The 22,254-nt window shown below is 50.0% G+C and overlaps 1 protein-coding gene across 2 annotated transcripts in view; it reads right to left on the bottom strand.

Moving 5' to 3' along the window:
• CMTM7 (CKLF like MARVEL transmembrane domain containing 7) overlaps positions 1-6,855 on the bottom strand; it is a 46,602-nt gene extending 39,747 nt beyond the window's left edge. Inside the window, exon 1 of one of the 2 annotated variants that reach the window (XM_068107577.2) lies at positions 6,545-6,855. In XM_068107577.2, the coding sequence (XP_067963678.2) occupies positions 6,545-6,664 (120 nt within the window). In that variant the 5' untranslated portion in view covers positions 6,665-6,855. The remainder of the gene's footprint in view (positions 1-6,544) is intronic. The other variant, XM_068107578.2, reaches the window with a different exon arrangement.
• Positions 6,856-22,254: the final 15,399 nt, after the last annotated feature.

A 22,254-nucleotide genomic window follows, 5' to 3' on the forward strand; every position in this document is an offset into this window, starting at 1 on the left:
CAATTGTTACGGGACCGCGGCGAGGATGTTGTTTGCCGAGCGGATGGCCGCCGCGCCCGAACAGTTACCCCGACTAACCCGATTCCTGAACGTTGGCCGAATCGTGCCACAGATATTCAATGGGTAAAAGACTAAGACGAAGGATGTAAAGAAGAAAGAAGGGTAAGAAATACAAATATGATTTATTTACTATTTACACAATTGAAAGAAACCAAGGAAGAAGGAAGGATAAGAAAATAAAATACAGAAGAGGAAAGGTGACACAGTGAAATTTGCTAGCTTATCTAAACAGGCTTAACTTATACCCTGGACAGAACAAACAAAGACGGACTCACACGGGGAATTGCAGAGTGGATTGGCTGGAAGGAGGTGGGTGGCTGGAGGGGGAGGAAGGCACGGAGCTGGCTGGAGCTTGATCCCGCACGGGACGTCGGGCTGGACCTCAACGGCCGCCGATGCCACCGATCCTGTCGTGTGCGCGGGGTAACGGGTCGGAGCTGCTTGGTGGAGCCAACGCTGCTGGTGGGGGGTCTGGCGTGACGGGTCCTCTCTCCCTCTCTCACAAACTCGCAGGACTCTCTTTTTGCTCGTCGGTGATCTGATATCCTCCCTCCTCGACTCTCCTGGGGGCGTCTTCCTCGGGTTATATAAGCCCCACCCTTGACCCTTTTGCGAACCTCCCCCAAACGTTCTTTCTCCGCCCTCTAAAGCCAACCCCTCGTTCTGGGTTGGTCGGCAAGGGCTGGTTCACTCCTCCCCTCTATGATGAGGTGGAGACACGCCTTTCTTCCCCGACCTTACCTCGTGGCTCATGGTGGTTTTGGGGCGATTCGAGCTAGTCCCAGCCAAAGGGCAGCAATGGCGAATGAAGAAAACCGCCCAAATGCAGTTGGCAATTGCAGCAAACCTGGCAAACCTGGCACTTTGAAGATGCCATGTCGGAGGGATCTACTTTATTTAATGCAGTGCAATGGAGTGTCAAATTAATGGAAGACAAATCCTTAGCCTAATACACAGAATAAGGAAATAACTGTCAACAAGGGGGAAATCTATGATTGGCTAACGTGAGTGCTTATGAAATAACTACGGAACGACCTTTGACCTTTATACACAGACTGGAGGCAGGAGGGTCCAGAATAAAGCAATAAAAACAAAAAACACAATCCTCATATCCACAACAATATCTTCATCCCCTGGATAGAAAGGCAACTTCAAGGCTGTTCCAGGATGGACATCATTTGGGACACTTACCGACCCGACAGCCTCAAAGCCACAACTCGAGAGAAACGAGGGAAAGGATTACGTAGAAAGGTATCCCGCAATACGAAGTTACCAAGTAACTTCGCTGGCTTTCTACAGGGTCCTACCAACAAGGAGGAGCTTTTCGCACTGCTGACGGAGGACGTAGTCAAACACGACTATCCGCTTACCAAACAGGTTTACATTACATCTGGTCCACGAGTCCAATCGAATCAGGCTAACATCACAATGGGAGAGAGTGATCACGAAGAAGCAGACAGTAGAATATGTCTTCATGTAAACGATGCCATAATACAAATGGATTCCTTGTCCTTAAAAATGATTATTTAGACACTGAGATAATGTTTCTATGACAGCTATGAGCTGGATATGGCAAAAACGTGACAAACACATAATTTGACCTTTGACCTTGACCTGGGCCTCGAAAATCGGGCAGCCCCCTCTCAAAAGTTTTGTATGGTCCTAAAGTATAACTGTGCCAAATTGAGTGCTTTGGGCCAGCGTGTCACGATCATTTCCATAAGCCACCCCACTATTTATAGGTAAGCTTTTGTCATCAGATTTTCAACAAACCTTCATTATGAGATTGTGGAGAAAACTATTTAATACATTTTATATTTTAAAAAAAATTTAAGCTGTTGGTTTCATCAAGTTTAGCTTGAGTACAAAGCGGACGCGGACGGGCTTCGCATTTTGGGATGCTTTCTGTGGTTTGAATCTGTAACGCCAACTGGCAAGGACCCTGCTATGAAATGCAAGTTGCTCTGGCCTATCGAAGAATGAAGAAAAAAGAATGAGAACAAAGTTGAAAAACAAATACTTGCATTGCACTTCAAGAAAACTTCTATTTGCAGAAATAAATGTCCGCAACCAGCCAATAACAGCATCTAAATCTGTTTATGAAACTACTTTTTCAAAAGGAATTCTAATTCATCTTGGCCTCCTCTTTGATCATCTGTTGGCAAGATGAGGAGAAGAAAATTCCAAGTGATAAGAGAGGAGAAGCAGGGAAAGGAAGGATAAATCAGTCAATATTGGTTACTGATTTGCAGGGAAAGTTTCCACCTCCACGAGCTCGTTTTTAGTGGAGCAGTTTGAAGGTATAGTGAGAGATCTGCTACTACTACTACTACTACTACTGCTACTACTAATACTACCACTACTACAACTACTACTACCACTGCTACTACTACTACTACCACTACAACTACTACCACTACTACTACTACTACTACTACCACTGCTACTACTACTACCACTGCTACTACTACCACTACTACTACTACCACTACTACTACCACAACTACTACTACCACTACTACTACTACTACCACTACTACTACTACTACTACTACTACTACTACTACTACTACTACCACTACTACCACAACTACTACTACTACTACTACTACCACAACTACTACTACCACTACTACTACCACAACTACTACTACTACTACCACCACTACTACTACCACAACTACTACTACCACTGCTACTACAACTACTACCACTACTACTACTACCACTACTACTGCTACTACTAATACTACCACTACTACAACTACTACTACCACTGCTACTACTACTACTACCACTGCTACTACTACTACCACTGCTACTACTACCACTACTACTACCACAACTACTACTACTACTACTACTACTACTACTACTACTACTACTACTACCACTACTACCACGACTACTACTACTACTACTACTACTACCAGTACTACTACTACTACTACTTCATTAATGCTCCCAATTATTCCCATATTCTTGTGTGGTTTGCCAGGAAACATCTTTAGCCCAAGTCTTTCACCAACTAGCCGGCCAGGCTTAACTTCTGACTGTGTCAGGAACTTTGCAATTTGTTCAGGGTGCCTGCGATAACTCGCCTACTCTTCACAAAAATCACCATGGGATCTTCAACGTCCACCAACGACCAGCACTGGCCGACTGGTCCTCTGGCTTAACGGTGTATCGATGGATGGTGCATGCGAAACATCAGGATGACAGTTTATAGCCAGGACGAGATTTCAAACCCAGGCCAGGTATCTCAAAGTCTAGTGCGCATACCCCGAGGCAACTATTGGCAATCATACACATACTCATCCAGGTGTAATTGGTGGTAATAATCGTCAATTCGCTGTGCATTTGTGTGTTTCCTGTACTCCTACTCTGGGTTCCACTTTTATTTGCATAGAAAGAGTTTTGTTGAGCAATTGTTGCAACTCAGCTCTAAAAAAAACACTTTCTACCCATTGTTTGAAAGCTGCAGCAAACTCACCAACTTCCTTTGTGTTGCTGTTTACGCATTATTATATCTTTATTTTCATTTGTGATTTTCACAGCAAAATTGCATTTGACACTTGATATGAACTCGTAATAAGCATCCACAACCATCTTTGCTTATGTTGTGGAATGTCGTTGTCGAAGTGGAACTTTTTTTTTATTCCACCCTTACTTTGTCACCTTTGTTCACTTTTAAATGAGTTTTCTCCACGGTTTGAGCGACTGACACGAAACTTCCAACACAGAAAAGACTAGCCATGTAAAACATTTTTTTTAACAAAGTTACATGGTGATTAAATCGAAAATGCGGCCGGCGTTCCAAAAAGTTTGTTTTCTGTAGGCATGGGCTGCAGGGTGTTTCACGTATCACGAACTAGCAGGGGTACCCGGCGTTGCCTGGTGCTGTTTTAGCCCTGTTGGAAATTAGAAGAAACCAAATTATGTTTTTTGGTGTGGGGGCCTAAAACACATCCCTCCACCTTCTAAGTAATGGAGTCTGTGATAATTTGGTATTACCGTAAAACGGGGTGAATAGGGACAGCCCTAAAAATCCTATTTATTCCTATTTAACCCATATATGGGGTTAATAGGGACTATAAGTTGCTTTTTTTTAAAACAAGAGAACCCTTTCAACCCAAATATCAACAAATCAATATGGTTATCAATTTTCAGCGAAAAATGTTTCCGAACTTTTTTTCAGTTTGTGTCCCTATTCACCTTGCTGTCCCTATTCACCTTGCTGTCCCTATTCACCTTGCTGTCCCTATTCACCTTGCTGTCCCTATTCACCCCATTTCACGGTACCTTCCACATAACTACAAAGGCAAAGGCACTATAGAGTTATTTTTAAAAATCCAACTTTTTATTTTTTTCCAAAAATTTTCAAAGAATCCTTAGCCTAAAACACCACCCGGCACTTACTAATGAACCTCTGAAAGTTGGACAAAAATCCATTTGGCCATCTCTAAGAAAATTGGCGACAGACAGACAGCCATCTCTCTTATAGTACAGATAAACGGTCTCGACCCCGCTTTGCTCGGCCTCGGCTGAATAAGTAAACTCCTCTCCAACTATTGTGCCCAGAAACTGTGTGCTTGGTTTCTTAGGGGTTGGGGGTGCATTGCCATATGCCGGTGCTGCTACACATTCAAACTTCAACTGAAGCCTACCTGGATCTATGTACAGGACACTCAACAAGAATGAATCCAATGCCGTTAGAGAGTTATTTTTCAAAAACCAACTCGAAATTAGACTACGGACGCGTTTCCAGGTAGATCAATGTCAGCTGGCTTTTTGCCATTTAAATGTGATCTAAGACTCATGGCAGAGCTTGCACGTATACTGCAATCACATCGCAAGACAATGACACGAATAGACAGCAGACAAATCAATGTAGTACAGAATTTAAACCTGGGATCCCAACATCACTGGCCAAGTGCAACAAATAGGCCAATCCTTCAAGTTACATATTCAGCAGGTAATCATGTGGATATGTCTCGAGTGGTTATTGGAGACCCCAAGATATCCAATCAACCTTTTTAGGACACCGCAGAAGCAAAATATGCCAGTGAGTGGACCTTTAGCAAACAGGTACCAAAGGTATTGACCTCTTCACTTCGTTAACACATTTAGCATTACCTGGAGGTTATGTTTGATCAATCCCCATAAGCAGTGGAAAAGGTGCTAGCTATATTCAATGTGGGCTAGCAGGATAGCCGAGAAGTATGCGCACTTGTGTTTGACATGTCTATGCTGGGTTTGAATCTCCACCCAACTATAAACTGTCACGTGGTGTTTCACCTGCAGGGCTAGGCGTTGATGGATGGCCGTCCATCGACGAAGGTCACGTAAGGCCCGTCCGCCAGCATTGGATGGTGGGTGTTGAAACTCCCACGGCGTCGGCACCCTGGCCAAATGACAAATTCCTGCCTATCTGAATTCTGCGAAGTATCTGACTTCTTCTGAACACACCTAGAGGTGTGTGCACTCACCTTTGAGTCGTCTAGCCTGGGTTTGGAATCCCAGCCCAACCTATCACTCTGGTGCCCTGCATGCTGTCACACGATGGCCCTCTCCGCTTTGCAAGGAGACTTGACACCTGGCATGCAATGCCTGCAGTTCCAGATGAAGACCCCCTCAGTGGTCGAAACGTCCAACCTGAGCTACGCTTCCTGGACAACTCTACCATGCTTCGCTTCCTGGACAACCACGACCATTTACTTTGCACTACCTTCAGTTAGGTACGAAGCAGGTCGGATATAAATGTTCCCTGGCATTACGATGGCCAAAGGCTCATTCCAGTGGTGACTCAAACCCAAATTTGAACATTAAAATTCTCTAACGGAAGACAAGACCCGACTCGTTGAACATTTATACTAGCTAAGACTAAGAGACATGGACTCACATCGATACCATTTTGCATGCAGGTAGATCCTAGGCTAGACCTGGTCTTCCAAGACTCAGAGCAAGGTGCCATATGTGGAACAACCTGGTGTTTTCTCCTTTCCTATACCTACTGTCATTCTGTGTCCCACCACGTAGAAGCTCCAATTTACAGGTTCCTTAAAAATATCTTGAAGCATCATTTCAAAGCTGCACACCCGGTGATCCTGACACCTTGAATCATCGGTGTATGGACCAGTCCTGCCTCTTAATTCAAAAGAGAATGAAAGTTCAAAGAAACGTTTTTTTTCTGGTTCACTCGAAATGATTCAAATTCCCTACTCGTCTTGCTCGTGAAGCCTAGGCCCTTCTGCACCGATGAAGGGCTAACGGCTGAAACGTCAGCTGCTCCTCGCTTCCCAGGTAGTTAGCAAGTACCCTTCAATCAACACTTTATTTCATCCATTATTTCCCGATTTAAAAAACGCGGCCGGAAACGGACCGCGAGAGGTCTCAGACCTAAAGAACCGCAAACAATCCCCGTACAAAGTTCGCCCACCGCGAGGGACTCGAGTTGCCCAAGGAGGGCATCGGCTTCGCTCACCATTTGCACGATCTTCACGAGGCCGTTCGTAGTTTTCGGGTACACCTTGTCGTACAACGGTTCGGTCTGAACCGGGTTTGGAGACGTGGTGGTCGGGGAGTACGCCGCGTTGCTCGACATGTTTCCAGCAGGCACGGATCTGATCCGATGTACGTACCGTACGATTCCGCGGAGTCTTCGGCAACACGACCGAGAAGTGGAAAATAATAAAATCAAATCAAAAGAGGCGGGAGCAGAGCTACAGAGGAGGAGGTGCAGGATGAAGGGGAAGGGATGGGGTGAGTGTGGGTGTTGGCATAGACAACGCCCTAATTCTGAAGCTCATCCCGGCTTTGCCTTCTACAACTGTAAACTGCTGCACGGATTCTTGAGTTGGACAAGCTTGTGCAGGGAATAAATGTCTGCAGGGCTGACTGAAGCGTGCATTTCCGAACTCCTATATGTATTGCACCGTTTCGCTCCTACATGTGGCGTAGTGTACTGCACATGTGCAGAAATGCATTGCACAAACTTGCCCGTGACACAGATAAGAAGCGCGTGCGACACTGTACTGAGCTCAGGCCCGGGTAGTCTGCGAACTGCTGTACAGTATTTGGCGCCATGTCGAGTCTGTTTTAAATGCAGGGTGTGGCCCCTCCATAATCCAAGGTTTAACTGCTCGAGTTCCACTTGTGGGCGGTTGGAGATGTCCTCGTTCTTGGCAAAGGTTTGCAGTTGGAATGACGAATGTGGGGAACATTTCAGGAGGATTACTGTCGACGTTACTGGAACTCCAGTAGATTTATCCGATGTGAATATGTTCGATCTGACGTGTCTCATATTGAATCTGCGGGTGACAAAGATCGCCATGTCACGTGAGGAGTCTGCCAGCTGCGGTCACGGATCGGGAAGGGAGCTATAAGGAGAATAACGCCAGGTTTGTTTATTTATCATGGCAGGAGACCAACTTTTGGAAGCCGGTCTTGGCAGGATGACCTAAAGTTATGCACACTCATGTTTGAGCTGTCTACTCTGGGTTTGAATCCGACTCGGTTATAACCTTGTTTCGCATGCACGGCGAGGCATCAATAGGTGTGCCCACAAAAGTCGGATGACCCGTCTGCCATCACTTGTCGTTGGTGAACGTTCCAGATCCTGCCGTTTGTCCTTCACGAAGAGTAATGCCAGTCAGCGTCCGTCGCCAGACCCAAATAACCAAATTTCACATGTCTGCCCTCTTCAGTTGACGTCCCACCTGGCCGGCCCGTTTGTCAAAGACTGGAACCAAGAACCTTGAGATCCCTGAAAGGGAGACTTCAACCTTAACCTTAACCCGAAACCCTAACCCTAACCCTAACATCCCTAAAAGTGAGACTTCAACCCTGCCTTCAACCTTAACCCTAACCCTAACCCTAACCCTAACCCTAACAACCCTAACAACCCTAACCCTAACCCTAACAACCCTAACCCTAACCCTAACCCTAACATCCCTAAAAGTGAGACTTCAACCCTGCCTTCAACCTTAACCCTAACCCTAACAATCCTAACAACCCTAACCCTAACCCTAACAACCCTAACCCTAACCCTAACAACCCTAACCCTAACCCTAACAACTAACCCTAACCCGAACAACCCTAAAAGTGAAAATGGCCATAATAGGCCAGAAATGATCACATTCTTGTTCATCTCAGCATGGCTCGCAGAAATAATCCAGTGGTTTAAACGTCTCGTTTTGGGACTGAGCCAGTCTTACACATAATGGCATTTGAATGACTCTTGCACAGTTTAAGCTAAGTACCAAGGTGTGAATTGGCAATGGTATTTGGCACTTTGGTGTCCAAATCCATCACCTTATATACAGCCATGGCATTCCTTCCCTATTTGCTTACTTCAACCACACCCATTCTAAGACCACCCCCAATACACCCTTTACCCATCACGATGCACTCACACCACCACTACCCCACCAATATTAACAATCCTCACTCCGAACAGCCCCGCCCCGCCAGCCGCAGCTGCTCTCATCATATAAGTGAGTCGTCTATAGTTATGGTAGTCACGGAATTGAGGATCTGTGTATGCAGAAGGAAACTTACATAGCGGAGGAGGGCATTTGGCCCAAAATGCTGTGCCATATCCAAACCCAGTACCTCAATTTCTACTGCAGATAGTGCTGATTTGCCAAATTATACAACTTATCTGTCTACTTGTCTGTGCACCATCTATATATATATATATAACACAGTTTGTTTGTTTGTGTGTTACCTATAGACTCCTAAACAGAGAGGCTCACGTACTTGATTTTTGGCATAGACATGGCCATTGGGCCCCAGAAGGACATGGCCCACCTAAAAATGACCTCCGATGACGAGATCCATATTTTTTATTCATAGTTAACTTAGCGCATTTCAGCGAGGAACATTATACACTGAATCGCAGCCTGTGCCAGAGCACATCCTCCCCCCTCCCCGTCTCCCCATCCCTTCCCCCCTTCCCTCCTCTTCCCCCTCCCCTCCTCTTCCCCCTCCCCCCCGTTCCCCTCCCCTGCCCCGCCCGGCAACGCCGGGTACTTCTCCAAGTTGTTTATAATTCCCGAATGAGATCACTATCATCCGTAAACTAAATGCAGATTCCACCAGACTCTACATCCCATCCATGGCACTATGGTTGGGATATCCGCTCAGACTCTGGGAATCCTGGCCAAGTCATACTAAAGACTTTAAAAGGACTGGGATGTACCATCACATCAAAATGACAGTTTTATTTCAGCTTGACCGCATCAAGAATCAAACCCAGATGAGACAGCTCAATGGCACGGTATCATCTTGCCTCTGAAATGCTGGGGTTCCCTCAAGTTGTCCAGCGCTAGATCGAGCTCCTGTTTTGATTTTCCAAACATAGGCTTTCTCTTCCCAAAATAACCTTCTGGGGGAAGAGAAGAGGGACCGTGGTAATAGTGCTAAAGGTAGCTACTACTGTATAATGTAGCTTCAAGACGAGGTGAGAAAAACGTGAAGGATTCAGTTATTGATGCTTATTCGACACATTTAAAACCAGACAGTTGATCAGTCTTTCCTTAGATACTACCTTTGTTCATTACATCATACTAGAGGTACGCACACTCACCTCCATGCTCACTCTACAGCATGGTGACGTCAATCCCTGAACATTCCAGTATACATCAGTTCTAACAGACCTGAAACCTTTGCTGTTGTCCCTATGGCAGTGCCACCATTTTGAGACCATAAAGGTCGGCTGGCATCACACAAGGCACCAAAACTTTTCTTTTTTTGCTCTGCCATTACTCTCTACACCCTCCTTCATGCATTCACACCCCACCTGAATCCTCTCACGCAGTTCTGTCTCCAACTTGCCATCCCTGGTCACTGTTCCTCCTAGGCACTCAAACCTATTTCCCTGTCTGATCTCCTTCCCCTTTAACCTGATATTAATTTCCTTTCTCTCCTGCCCGACCCAGATCAGCTCACTCTTCTCCATACTCATCCTCGGTCCATGCTTGCAGAATGCCTCCTTACACTCCCACAGTATCTCCTGCATCCCCCGCTTACTCTACGCCACAACAGCCAGATCATCTGCATAAAACATCATCTCCAGAATACCTATCACATTTACCCTCCTACATAACAACTCCATCACCTTAATAAACATGAGTTGGCCGAGAACGCTTCTTTGTCTCAAACCGATGTTCACACTGAACTCCTCAGACATTCTCAGACCAACCAAAACTCTTTGCTTCGTTTCCTTGTGCATCCCTTCCACCAACATAACTTTTGCTTCCAGCACTCCCATTCATCTTCGTGTCGCCATGTCTCAGCATGAACATCCCATTCGTCATCCCAATACCCTTTATGAACCCTTGTTGCTCTTCGCCGATCTCTATCTCCACACGCTTCCTTATCTTCCTATCCAGAATCCTCTCCTGTATCTTCATGACATGACTTAGCAGTGTAATGCCATTGTACTTACTCGGATCTTGAACGATACCCTTCCTCTTCCATATCAGCACAATTAGCCTTGTCCTCCAATTTTCGGGAATCAAACCTTCTCTCATACATGCATTCAACAGCCTCTTCATCCAACTGACTCCTACTTCTCCCGCAGCAACTAGCATCTCTGTACACACTTCATCAATGCATGACACTCTTCCCTTCTGCATCTTCTTTAATGCCATCTGCACCTCCTCCTCCGTGATCTCTACTAATTCCACTTTCCCGTCTAAATAGCATGGAAGCTCCAGCTCCAGCTCCCTACTTCAACAGCTCCTTGAAATATATTTCCCATACTAGTCAGGTTCACTATGTTTTTTCGTTCAAAATCATGGTGGATTAGCAAACCTATACATTTTTGGAAACGTTATTACATGGAAAATCTGAAAATCAATGTTTACATTTGCCAATTCCGACCAATTCGATTCGACCAATTCGACCAATTCGACCAATCGACCAATTCCATTCGACCAATTCGACCATTCGACCAATCGCTTTGATCGACCATTCGACCATTTGACCAATTCGATCGATTCGATTCGATTCGATTCATCGAATTCGATTCGATCGACCATTCGACCAATTCGATTTGCCAATCAATTTGACCGACCTTTGCTTGTGTGGAACGGACTGTGAAAACGATGCGGACTATATTGTCGGATACGACACACAGGACAGTGATGACGAACTCTAAATGGCATATTCTGTAATCGTGTATGTTTGATGCCATTGACTGCCTGTGTATATTTTGTCATTGACTGCCTGTGTAGATGTGAAGTTATACTGACTGCATGTGTATATATGATTTTGCTGACTGCCTGTGTATGTTTGGTGATATGAATTATTGTGACACATTTTGATGTTATTAACTGCCTGTACAAAATGATAACATGTATTTGATTATGCAACTTATCGCGAATATAAAGACAGTATTTTGCAATTCAAAACCTTTGATTCGTGTCTTACCATTCCCCATAGCACTAATTTGATACTTTCATTGGATTCCTTGTCCCTGAAAATATAGGTTTAGTATATTTTAAAAAGTTTTTAGGGTAATTAGAGGCAGAAATCGAACAAAATATGTATTTTACAGTGGCCATTTTGAAAATCCAAAATGGCCGCCATACAGGTATCTCTCCAAATGTAAACATTGATTTTTAGTTTCCTTATGCTATAACCTTTCCAAAAATGTATAGGTTTCCTCATCTACCATGATTTTGAACGAAATATAATTTATTGACATAGTGAACCTGACTATACCTCCAATACTTCCTCCTCTCTGTCACTAGCCTCCCGCCACCATTCTTGATCACCCCCGACCCCCTCCCACCATTCATGTTCCTATAGTCCTTACACGAGCCAATTTATAGATCATCTCCATTCCACCATATTTTTCCAACTTGTTGTGCACCCCCTCTTCCATATCATTCCTCGTCTTATCCACCGCTCTCCTTGCTGCTTTCTTATTTTGCCCATCCATGTGCAGCAACCCTGCAAGGTGGGTAGGGGATGAAAGGTCACCAAAGTCTGCCCATAAGTTTCGTACAGGTTTGTGGTTTAGGAACAACATAGCCACTCTCTAATCCGCTTGTCAAAATGGCCGAGCAAACCGAGACTGAAGTCTCGATTTTAATAGCGCCCTAATTCGCGAACCCAATTCACCCATCTAACTGGTTTATTCCAAGTTCTCATCCGTTTTTGGAGTTCCCATTCCACAATGGCCACAAAACAGGTTCTCATTAACAAGCACAAATTAATTATGCAAGAAAATTTGGTGGGGTAGAAGAAGCAGAGACTACTGCGCTGCAGATATTAACCAAAGTGACGCAGGCAGGAACCACAGTGATGCAGAGAGAGGGAGATCATTACCAAAGATCACCTGCAGGAAGAGTGAGGGTGAGTGGAACCGAGAGGGAAGAGAGCAATTTCCGCTCGTTACGGCCTTTTATTAATTCCCTGTGAGGTTGTGCATTGGATTGCTCATTACATTCCCATTGGCCAAGTATCAGAGCAGATTGGTCCTCTACAGCTACGGCCCATGCCAGCCACTTGGACGTACCTTGTTCTTGGTGCCTCTGTCCACATGGTGTCCTGGTGCCACAAGTGCACACCCACCCCTCTCTGTCTCCAGGCCACATGGAGACCACATGGAATCTTGCGCTGCCGACTAATGTACTAACCAGCAGAAAACCCCGTCAAAATGGCAGGTGACCCTTCTGTATTTCTATTCAGGAGTGGGACCTGGAGGGAGGAGTGGGATTGAAGAGAAGACCTGGAAGAGATTACACTATTCAGCCTTGAAAACTTGAGCTAAAAACGAAATTACACACAAAAACGTTTTATTACAAAAATTACTCATCCCTTTATTTGGGTGGTGTATAGTCAATAGACCGCTACGTTGATCTGTCATGAGAGAAAGGGAATCTGTAAAAAGGAATTTTTCCCTCAAGGAGGACCAATTACCCTTTAAAAGCTTCCAAGGTATTTACTTCTTTGTTTTGACTTATCTTGCCACCCAATAATTATGTGCTGAAATTAGTGATTACATTCCAAGTAGAATCAGGAGGTTTAAAAAAAAAAATTGTTGTATACTTTGTCGACACTTGTATAAGAGCAAGCACACAGAACCTATAATCAAGGGAGTGTGAGACAAGAGGGGGGAAAGAGAGAGGGAAGCACAACAACAGTATGGAACAGGGACAACAGATCTGTGGAAGGGCGAGGGCTTGGCAGAGTGCACGGGATAAACAATATGGTGTGGTGCTGCGCACACAACTTGCTTGCCAAAGAGGTAGGCCACAACGCGTTTGTTAAAACCAAAAGAGTCTTTATTTCGAAATCTCGAACTGCAGCACTGAGCGGGCTCGAGCTTAGAGCCCGCATATATGTGCCGAGGCCACGCCTAGTCCCCGGGCGTGGCCGAGCAGTCAAAGGGCGGGGCATGTGCCATCGGTCCCCGAATGGGCGCTCGCGCCACCCACTGGTGCGCGGAATTATTGCCCCTTGTGCCCGCCACACGCACCCCCCCAGAATTCCTGCGCACCTGAAGGGTGAGTTTGCGGGGAAGCCGGATGACCCGGCCGAAACGCCCCCTGGCGATGGGTGCAGGGCTGGGGGGTAGTGGGCCGGCGGGGCTGGGGGGTGCCGGGGGTCCGACCGCCGGGGGGCGGCCTTGACGCGGAGGCACAGCTGCTGGCGGGGGTGCCGGGGGTCCGACCGCCGGGGGGCGGCCTCGACGCGGAGGCAGAGCTGCTGGCGGGGGGTGGTCCGGATCGAGGTGGGCCGGCTTGAGGCGGTCCACGGAAATGCGATCCGGGGCACTGCCGATGTCGACCGTGAAAAATTTATCCCCGGTCTCCAACACGTGGAAGGGCCCGTCGTACGGGGGCCGTAGCGGTGTCCGGTGGGCGTCGTGCCGGATGAACATGTACTTTGCCGTGCGAAGCTCCGGGGCGACGTGGGAAGGCGGGCAACCGTGGTGTGCCGTTGGCACCGGGGCAAACCTCCTGGCGGTCTCCTGAAGGGCGGAGCGCTGTTGCGCCGCGGACCAAGGAGCCGTGGAGTCGGGGATAAATTCACCCGGTACCCGCAGTGGTTGCCCGAAGACCAGCTCCGCCGAGGACGCGCGCAGGTCGTCCTTGGGCGCCGTCCTGAGGCCCAGCAGGACCCAGGGGAGTCTGTCGACCCAGCCGCCGTCGCAGAGGCTGGCGCAGAGCGTGGCCTTCATGGAGTGATGAAAGCGCTCGCACAGGCCATTGGCCTGGGGGTGGTAGGCCGTGGTGCGGTGTAGTTTCACCCCGAGTCCTTGCGCCGCCGCGGCCTAGAGCGCCGAGGTGAACTGGGGGCCGCGGTCGGACGAGATGTCCGAGGGGGCACCGAACCGGGCAACCCAAGTGGCGATAAAGGCTTGCGCCACCTCAGCCGCAGACGTCGCCGCCAATGGGACGGCCTCCGGCCACCGTGTGGTGCGGTCGACCATGGTGAGGAGGTGAGTGAACCCTCGCGAGGGGGGCGACGTGCACGTGGTCGAACCGCCGCTCGGGCACCGTAAACGGGGCCAACGGTGCCTGGGTGTGGCGGTGGACCTTTGCGCGCTGGCACGCGAGGCACGTCCTGGCCCAGTCACGGACGTCCTTCCTGAGGCCATGCCAGACGAACTTCGCCCCGACGAGTTTCTGGGATGCCCTCGCACCACGGTGGGACAGGCCGTGGATGGCATCGAGCACTGGGCGCTGCCAGCCAGCGGGCACGATGGGGCGAGGCCGGCCGAGGGAGACGTCGCATAGGAGGGCCGTGCCCACGGCGTCAAATGGCACCTCGGTGACGCGGAGGCCCGTGACAGCGGCCCCGCAAGGCCTGGACGCTGGGGTCGGCGGTCTGGGCCTCCGCCATCCAGGCATAGTCGACCCCGAGGTGGACCGCGTGCACGACGGACTGGGAAAGGCAATCCGCCACCGGGTTGTCCTTACCCGCCACGTGACCGATGTCCGTCGTGCACCCGGACACGGCAGAGAGGTGGCCCATGGCTTGGCGACCTTGGCCATCGCGAACACAAGGGGCTTGTGGTCAACGAAGGCCGTGAACGGGCGGCCCTCCAGCACATGGCGGAAGTGTCGGACCGCCAGGTGGAGCCCGAGCAACTCGCGGTCGAAGGTGCTGTACCGGCGTTCGTGCGGGCGAAGCTGCCGGCTGAAAAACGCCAGCAGTTGCCAAGCACCACGCACCCATTGCTCGTGCACCGCGCCCACCGCGTAGTCTGATGCGTCGGTGGTGAGGGCGATCGGTGCATCGGGCGCCGGGTGCGCCAGCATGGTGGCGTCGGCCAGAGCCAGCTTTGCGCCCGCGAACGCCGCGGCCATCGGCTCCGACCATGCGATGTCACCTTTGCCCGGCATGCCCCGAAGGGCCTCGTGCAAGGGGCGGAGGAGCTGTGCGACGTGGGGCACGAAGCGGTGGTAAAAGTTTACCATGCCCAGGAACTCCTGGAGCCCCTTGATCGTGCGGGGCCGCGGGAAATCACTGACCGCCTCCACCTTGGCCGGTAAAGGGACGGCCCCGTGCTCGGTGATGCGATGCCCCAAGAAGTCGATGGTGGTGATGCCGAAACGGCACTTGGCGGGGTTGATGATAAGGCCATGCTGGCCCAGGCGTTCAAAAAGCATGCGGAGGTGGAGCAGGTGCTCCTCCCGGGACGCGCTCGCGACTAGGATGTCGTCCAGGTAGACAAACAGGAAAGGTAAGTCGCGCAAGACGCTATCCATAAGCTGCTGGAACGCCTGAGCCGCATTCTTCAACCCGAAGGGCATCCTTAGGAATTCGAAGAGGCCGAAAGGGGTGATGACGGCCGTCTTCGGGACGTCGTCCGGTTGGACGGGGACCTGATGGTAGCCCCGGATGAGGTCCACCTTAGAAAACATGGTCGTGTTGGCCAACCGGGCGGAAAAGTCCTGAATGTGTGGGACCGGGTAGCGGTCGGGGGTGGTGGCATCGTTGAGCCGGTGGTAGTCCCCGCACGGCCGCCATCCCCCGCCGGGCTTTGGCATGCTGTGCAGCGGAGAAGCCCAAGCGCTGTTGGAAGGCCGCACGATCCCCAGCTGCTCCAGCGTGGTGAACTCCGCTTTCGCCACCGCGAGCCTCGTGGGCTCGAGTCGGCATGCCCGGGCATAGACCGGCGGCCCGACCGTGGGGATGTGGTGCTCCACCCCGTGCTTAACGGCCACTGCTGAGAAGGTGGGCCATGTGAGGGCCGGGAAACTGGCGAGGAGGCGGGTAAAACTGGCGAGGTGGAGGCGACATCTCTGGACATGCTGCTTCTGCTTTCTCAACAATGGATGGAGGTCCTCAACGCCAAACAGGAAATTAGAGCTGTCTCCCTTGACATTTCACGTGCCTTCGATACGGTCTGGCACCCTGCTCTGCTCTCCAAACTCTCCTCCTTTGGTATCCATGGAAATCTCCACGCATGGCTGGCGGACTTCCTCTCTGGTCATAGTCAACGTGTGGCCCTGAATGGGTTTCTCTCATCTCCTCTTCCTGTTCAGGCTGGAGTTCCCCAAGGTAGTGTTCTGGGCCCTGTGCTTTTTCTGGTCTTCATCAAAGATCTCTCTGACTCTCTTGAAAATCCTCTCTATCTCTTTGCTGACGACTCTACTCTCTGTCGCTCCATTCCTCATCCCTCAGATCGGCAGTCTGCAGCCTCCTCACTCTCTGCAGACCTGGACAAAATCACAGACTGGTCAAACAAGTGGAACATGTCTTTCAATCCTGACAAATCTCACACTCTTACAATGTCTCTCCGAAAGGACCGACTGGACAACCCTCCCATCTACTTTCTCAACAATCCTCTCCAAGAAGTTCTGTCGCTCAAGCTTTTGGGTCTCACTATCTGCCATGATCTTTCTTGGGAAAACCACATTTCCAAGCTGGCCTCCAAAGCCAGTCGCCGACTGGGCATCCTCCGTCGTGCGAAGTCCTTCCTTGGCACACCTGAGCTCCTCACCACATACAAGGCTTTCATCCGCAGCTCAATGGAATACTGTTCCCCCCTCTGGGCTGGTGCTCCTGCCTCACACCTTGCTCGGCTTCACGCTGTTGAGGCCAAAGCTTTCAGAATCATTGGAATCTCCTGCGATGTAGTCAACGCCGAGGGCCTTTCACTCACTCACCGCAGGCAGGTTGGTGGTCTTTCTGTCTTCTACCGACTCCTCTCCGGCCTTGCTCCCCCAGCTCTCTCTGTGCTCTGTCCCCCCAATATTCCTTTAGGTCGCACAAGATCTGCCTGCAACCCTCTTCTGGTTAAACTGCCAAAGTCTAGGCTCTCTGCTCACCTTCACTCTTTCATTCCCCTTTTCTCCCGCCTCTGGAACAAACTCCCCCACTCCCTTCAATCCCACTCCTCCCTCCAGGTCTTTAAAACAGCTGTTCACCACCATCTCTTATCTTCCCCCATCGAAAACCTTGATCTTTTCTACCCCCGGTAATTCACCCCAGAGTCCTTGCAGTGTTCATATGTTTTAATCCTCTCCCACCTCCCACCAAGTCCTCCCGATGTCCCTGCTCTCAAATGTTGTGTTTGTGTCCTTCCCCCTCTCTTTTGTGTCCTTCCCCCTCTCTCCCCATCTTGTCTACCGCTCCCCTTGTTTTTTGTGTTTTGTGTGTCGGTTTGTCTTTTTGTGTGATTAATGTTAGCTCTTTCACGAGCCTCGATCTTGTATACAAAAAAAAAGAAAAAAAAAAGAAAAAAAAGTCGTCTGCTGCCGGAAGCGTGCAAACCAAACTCGACGGGACGGAACCCTCCAGCAAGCCGCTTGGCAAGCCGCTCGGTGAGCCGCTCAGTGAGCTGCTCAACGAGCTGCTCAGCGAACAAGCGAGCGAGCTAAAGGTTTCGGCCTGGACGAGCCGTCTGCGCTTCACGTCGACCAACAACCCATTCGCACATAGGAAGTCCGCACCAAGCTGTGCCATTGGCACGCTGGCGGTCACGAACAACCATTGAAAGCGCTGCCCTCCGAACCGCAGGGAGAGGCAGCGCTTCCCGAACGTGTGGATGGGTGTACCATTGGCGGCAAGCAACGCGGGGCCCCGGCCCGCGGTTCGCTTGTCGGACATGGAGGCGGGGATGACGCTTACCTGCGCTCCTGTATCGTAGAGGAAACGGTGCCCGGACAAGGTGTCCGTGATGAATAGGAGGCTGCAGGAATGGCCGACGCTCAGGGCCGCTAACGAGCGCCGGCCCGGTCGTTTCCCGACTTGTCAAACGAGCATGGCGGGCAACACTTCTTAGCCTTGTGGCCGAACCTGGCGTGGAAATAGCACCAGGCTTGTGGCGGCAGGGGCGGCGGCAGCCGCGGCGGCCGCGGTGTTCTCGGCGGCGGTTGTGGTGGGCGGGGCGTGGCAGCGGCCACGAGGGATGCTGTAGCCTCTGCCCCGGGATCCATGACGGCAGCACCGTAACTCGACCGCGTGTCGCAAGCCGCGAATAACTTGTCGGCCTCTATGGCCAGGGCACAGGGTTCCCTTATTTTGGAACTGGCCAGCGCGAGGCGTACCTGTGGAGGTAGCTGGCGTTGGAAAAGCGCCCAGAATAAGAAATCCGGGGCTTGGTCACCCAGCAGCGACAGCCTTCAGTCCATCCGCATGGATGGTCGTGTGTCGCCGAGTTCGGGAAGGTCCAGGAGGCGGTCGGCCCGTTCGATCTCCGTGAGGCCGAATGTGGCGATGAGGAGACGTTTGAGCGCCTCGTACTTGTGGTCAACCGGCAGGCGCCGCAGGATGGACATGACTCGGGCGGCAGTGCCGGGCCCGAGGGCGGCGACCACGTGGTAGTAACGGGTCTCGTCCGCCGTTATTCCTCGAAGCTGAAATTGCGCTTCAGCCTGCACGAACCACACGTCGGCCTGTGCTTCCCAAAACTCTGGGAGTTTTACTGCGACGGCGTTGGTGACCATGGCGCGTTCGGTGGTCAGCGACGGCTGAACCAATCGGGGTCACCAGTGAAGTGTGGTGCTGCGCACACAACTTGCTTGCCAAAGAGGTAGGCCACAACGCGTTTGTTAAAACCAAAAGAGTCTTTATTTCCTGTTCAGGCTGGAGTTCCCCAAGGTAGTGTTCTGGGTCCTGTGCTTTTTCTGGTCTTCATCAATGATCTCTCTGACTCTCTTGAAAATCCTCTCTATCTCTTTGCTGACGACTCTACTCTCTGTCGCTCCATTCCTCATCCCTCAGATCGGCAGTCTGCAGCCTCCTCACTCTCTGCAGACCTGGACAAAATCACAGACTGGGCAAACAAATGGAACATGTCTTTCAATCCTGATAAATCTCACATTCTTACGATGTCTCTCCGAAAAGACAGACTGGAAAACCCTCCCATCCACTTTCTGAATAATCCTCTCCAAGAAGTTCTGTCACTCAAGCTTTTGGGTCTCACTATTTGCCATGATCTTTCCTGGGAAAACCACATTTCAAATCTGGCCTCCAAAGCCAGTCGCCGACTGGGCATCCTCCGTCGTGCGAAGTCCTTCCTTGGCACACCTGAGCTCCTCACCACATACAAGGCTTTCATACGCAGCTCTATGGAATACTGCTCTCCCCTCTGGTCTGGTGCTCCTGCCTCACACCTAGCCCGTCTTCACGCTGTTGAAACCAAAGCGTTCAGAATCATTGGAATCTCCCGCGACGAAGCTAACTCCAAGGGCCTTTCACTCACTCACCGCAGGCAGGTTGGTGGTCTTTCCGTCTTCTACCGACTCCTCTCTGGCCTTGCCCCCCCAGCCCTCTCTGGGCTCTGTCCCCCAAATATTCCTACAGGTCGCACAAGATCTGCCTGCAACCCTCTTATGGTTAAACTGCCAAAATCAAGACTTTCTGCTCACCTTCACTCCTTCATTCGTCTTTTCTCCCGCCTCTGGAACAAACTCCCTCACTCTCTTCAATTCCACTCCACCCTCCAGGTCTTTAAAACAGCTGTTCACCACCATCTCTTATCCTCCCCCATACAAAACCTTGATCTTTTCTACCCCCGCTAATTTCGGTCCCCTTGTGTTTTATATCTCTCTCCCCCCCCCCCCCCTCCCCTTCCCACGCCTCCTGCCCCCAAGCCCTCTCCCTCCCACACTTCTCCCTGCTCTCAAATGTTGTGGTTGTGTGCTTCCCCTTCTCTCCCCATCTTGTCTTCTGCTCCCTCTTTTTGTATATTTTGTTTGTCTGGTTGATTTGTTTGTGAAATAAATGTTAGCTCTTTCACGAGCCTCGATTCAGTATACAAAAAAAAAAAAAAAAAAAAAAAAGCTCGAACTGCAGCACTGAGCGGGCTCGAGCTTAGAGCCCGCATATATGTGCCGAGGCCACGCCTAGTCCCCGGGCGTGGCCGATCGGTCGAAGGGTGGGGCATGTGCCATCGGTCCCCGCCTGGGCGCTCACGCCACCCACTGGTGCGTGGAATTATTGCCCCTTGTGTCCGCCACAATGGACACTAAAAAGACTTTCAGGGAACAAAACAAAATTTGAAGGAGGTGGATTTGGGGTGTATTAACGGGGGTAAAAAAGATCAAGGTTTTGGATGGGGGAAGATAAGAGATGGTGGTGAACAGCTGTTTTCAAGACCTGGAGGGAGGTGTGGGATTGAAGAGAGTGAGGGAGTTTGTTCCAGAGGTGGGAAAAAGAGGAATGAAGGAGTTAAGGTGAGCAGAGAGTCTTGATTTTGGCAGTTTCACCAGACGGTGGTTGCTGGCAAATCTCTAGTATCCTGGAGAAATATTGGGTGGACAGAGCTGGATGCCAGACCATATCGAAAGCTCAAGATACAGTGCCCTCCAACAATTTGGAATATCATGAAAAAGAGAGAAACCATTAGTGTCCTTAGCAATAGACAACAGCCAGGTGGGCCAAGGAAAACAACTGCAGTTGATGATATAAAATCATCAGAGCTGTGAAGAAAAACCTGAAAACAACTCTCAGTGACATCCCCAACAACCTCTAGAGTGCAGGGGTGGAAATATCATAAATACTGTTTCCAGAAGACTTGAACAGCAGAATTACAAAGATTGCACTGCAAGATGCAAAACTCTCATCAGCACCAAAAATAGAAAGGCCAGATTAGAATTTGCTAACAAGTAGAGAGGTGAGCGAGTGGAGTTCTGGAACAAAGTTTTATGGACAGATGCGACCAAGATAAACCTTTACCAAAGCGATGGAAAGGCAAAAGTGTGGAGAAAGGAAGGAACTGCATCTGATCTAAAGCATACTACCTCATCTGTGATGCATGCTGGAGATAGTGTCATTGCTTGAGCTTAAGGCTGCCTCTGGAACTGGCTCACACACATGAACAAAAGGTGGGAGCGGAGAGGAAACCATAGCCAGAGGTACTCCTGGGGGTGGGGTGGAGAGAGGGCAGTGCAAGGAGAGTGAGGAAGAGAGTTTTTGATAAAGATAGCCACCCCACCACCAGGACGAGGCTCAGGTCTATCATACCAGAGGAGGGAGTAACCAGGAAGAGATATTAAGGAATCAGAGACATCTTGAAGGAGGAAAGTTTCTGTTAGGCAGATCAAGTCTGGATTGTCTGAAGCAACCTGTATGGAGAGATCAGTCAGGTTTGAGCGAAGGGCCCGGATGTTTGAGGTCCATACTGTTAAGGAAGAGGGGGTGGAGGAGGGAGTTTTACTGTGCATTGGGAACAATAGAGGGGAGTGGTTTGGGAAGGTAAGACGAGGGAGGAGAGGAGGAGGGAGAGGGAGAGCTGTTGACAATGTGTCGGAGATTGCAGAAGAGCAAGGGGAAAAGGCAGGGTGAAGGGAAGGGGGACAAAGGGCTAGGTGGTGATGGGATGAGGCACAGTGAAGAGTAGTATGAGAGGGGCAGAGGGAAGTATTAGATTGGAGGAGGTGGAGGAATGAGTTGGACGAGAGAGGAAGGGGGAGGGAGGCAGCTTTGTGGATGTGTGGGAGGGGATGGGAAGAACTTTCAAAAGGAGGGGAGAGAGGAGAGATTTGAAGGGGGGAGGGGTGAGGGGGAGATTAGAGGGAGAAGGGTGAGGTGGGAGATTTGAGGCAGAAAGGTGTGGGAGGGAGCTTAGGAGAGGGGTGAAGGGGAAGCTTGGAGGGGGAAGAGATTGAACTATGCTTTAAGGAGGGAAGAGGTGGCTGATTTGAGAAGGAGGGGTGAGAGGGAGGAAGGTGTTGTTACCTTTTTATAGAAAAATGGTTAAAAAAACATGACGAAAACAGC

This window comes from Myxine glutinosa, chromosome 2 (assembly GCF_964187855.1).
Source record: "Myxine glutinosa chromosome 2, kmMyxGlut1.1, whole genome shotgun sequence".
In the NCBI taxonomy this organism is placed as follows: Eukaryota; Metazoa; Chordata; class Myxini; order Myxiniformes; family Myxinidae; genus Myxine; species Myxine glutinosa.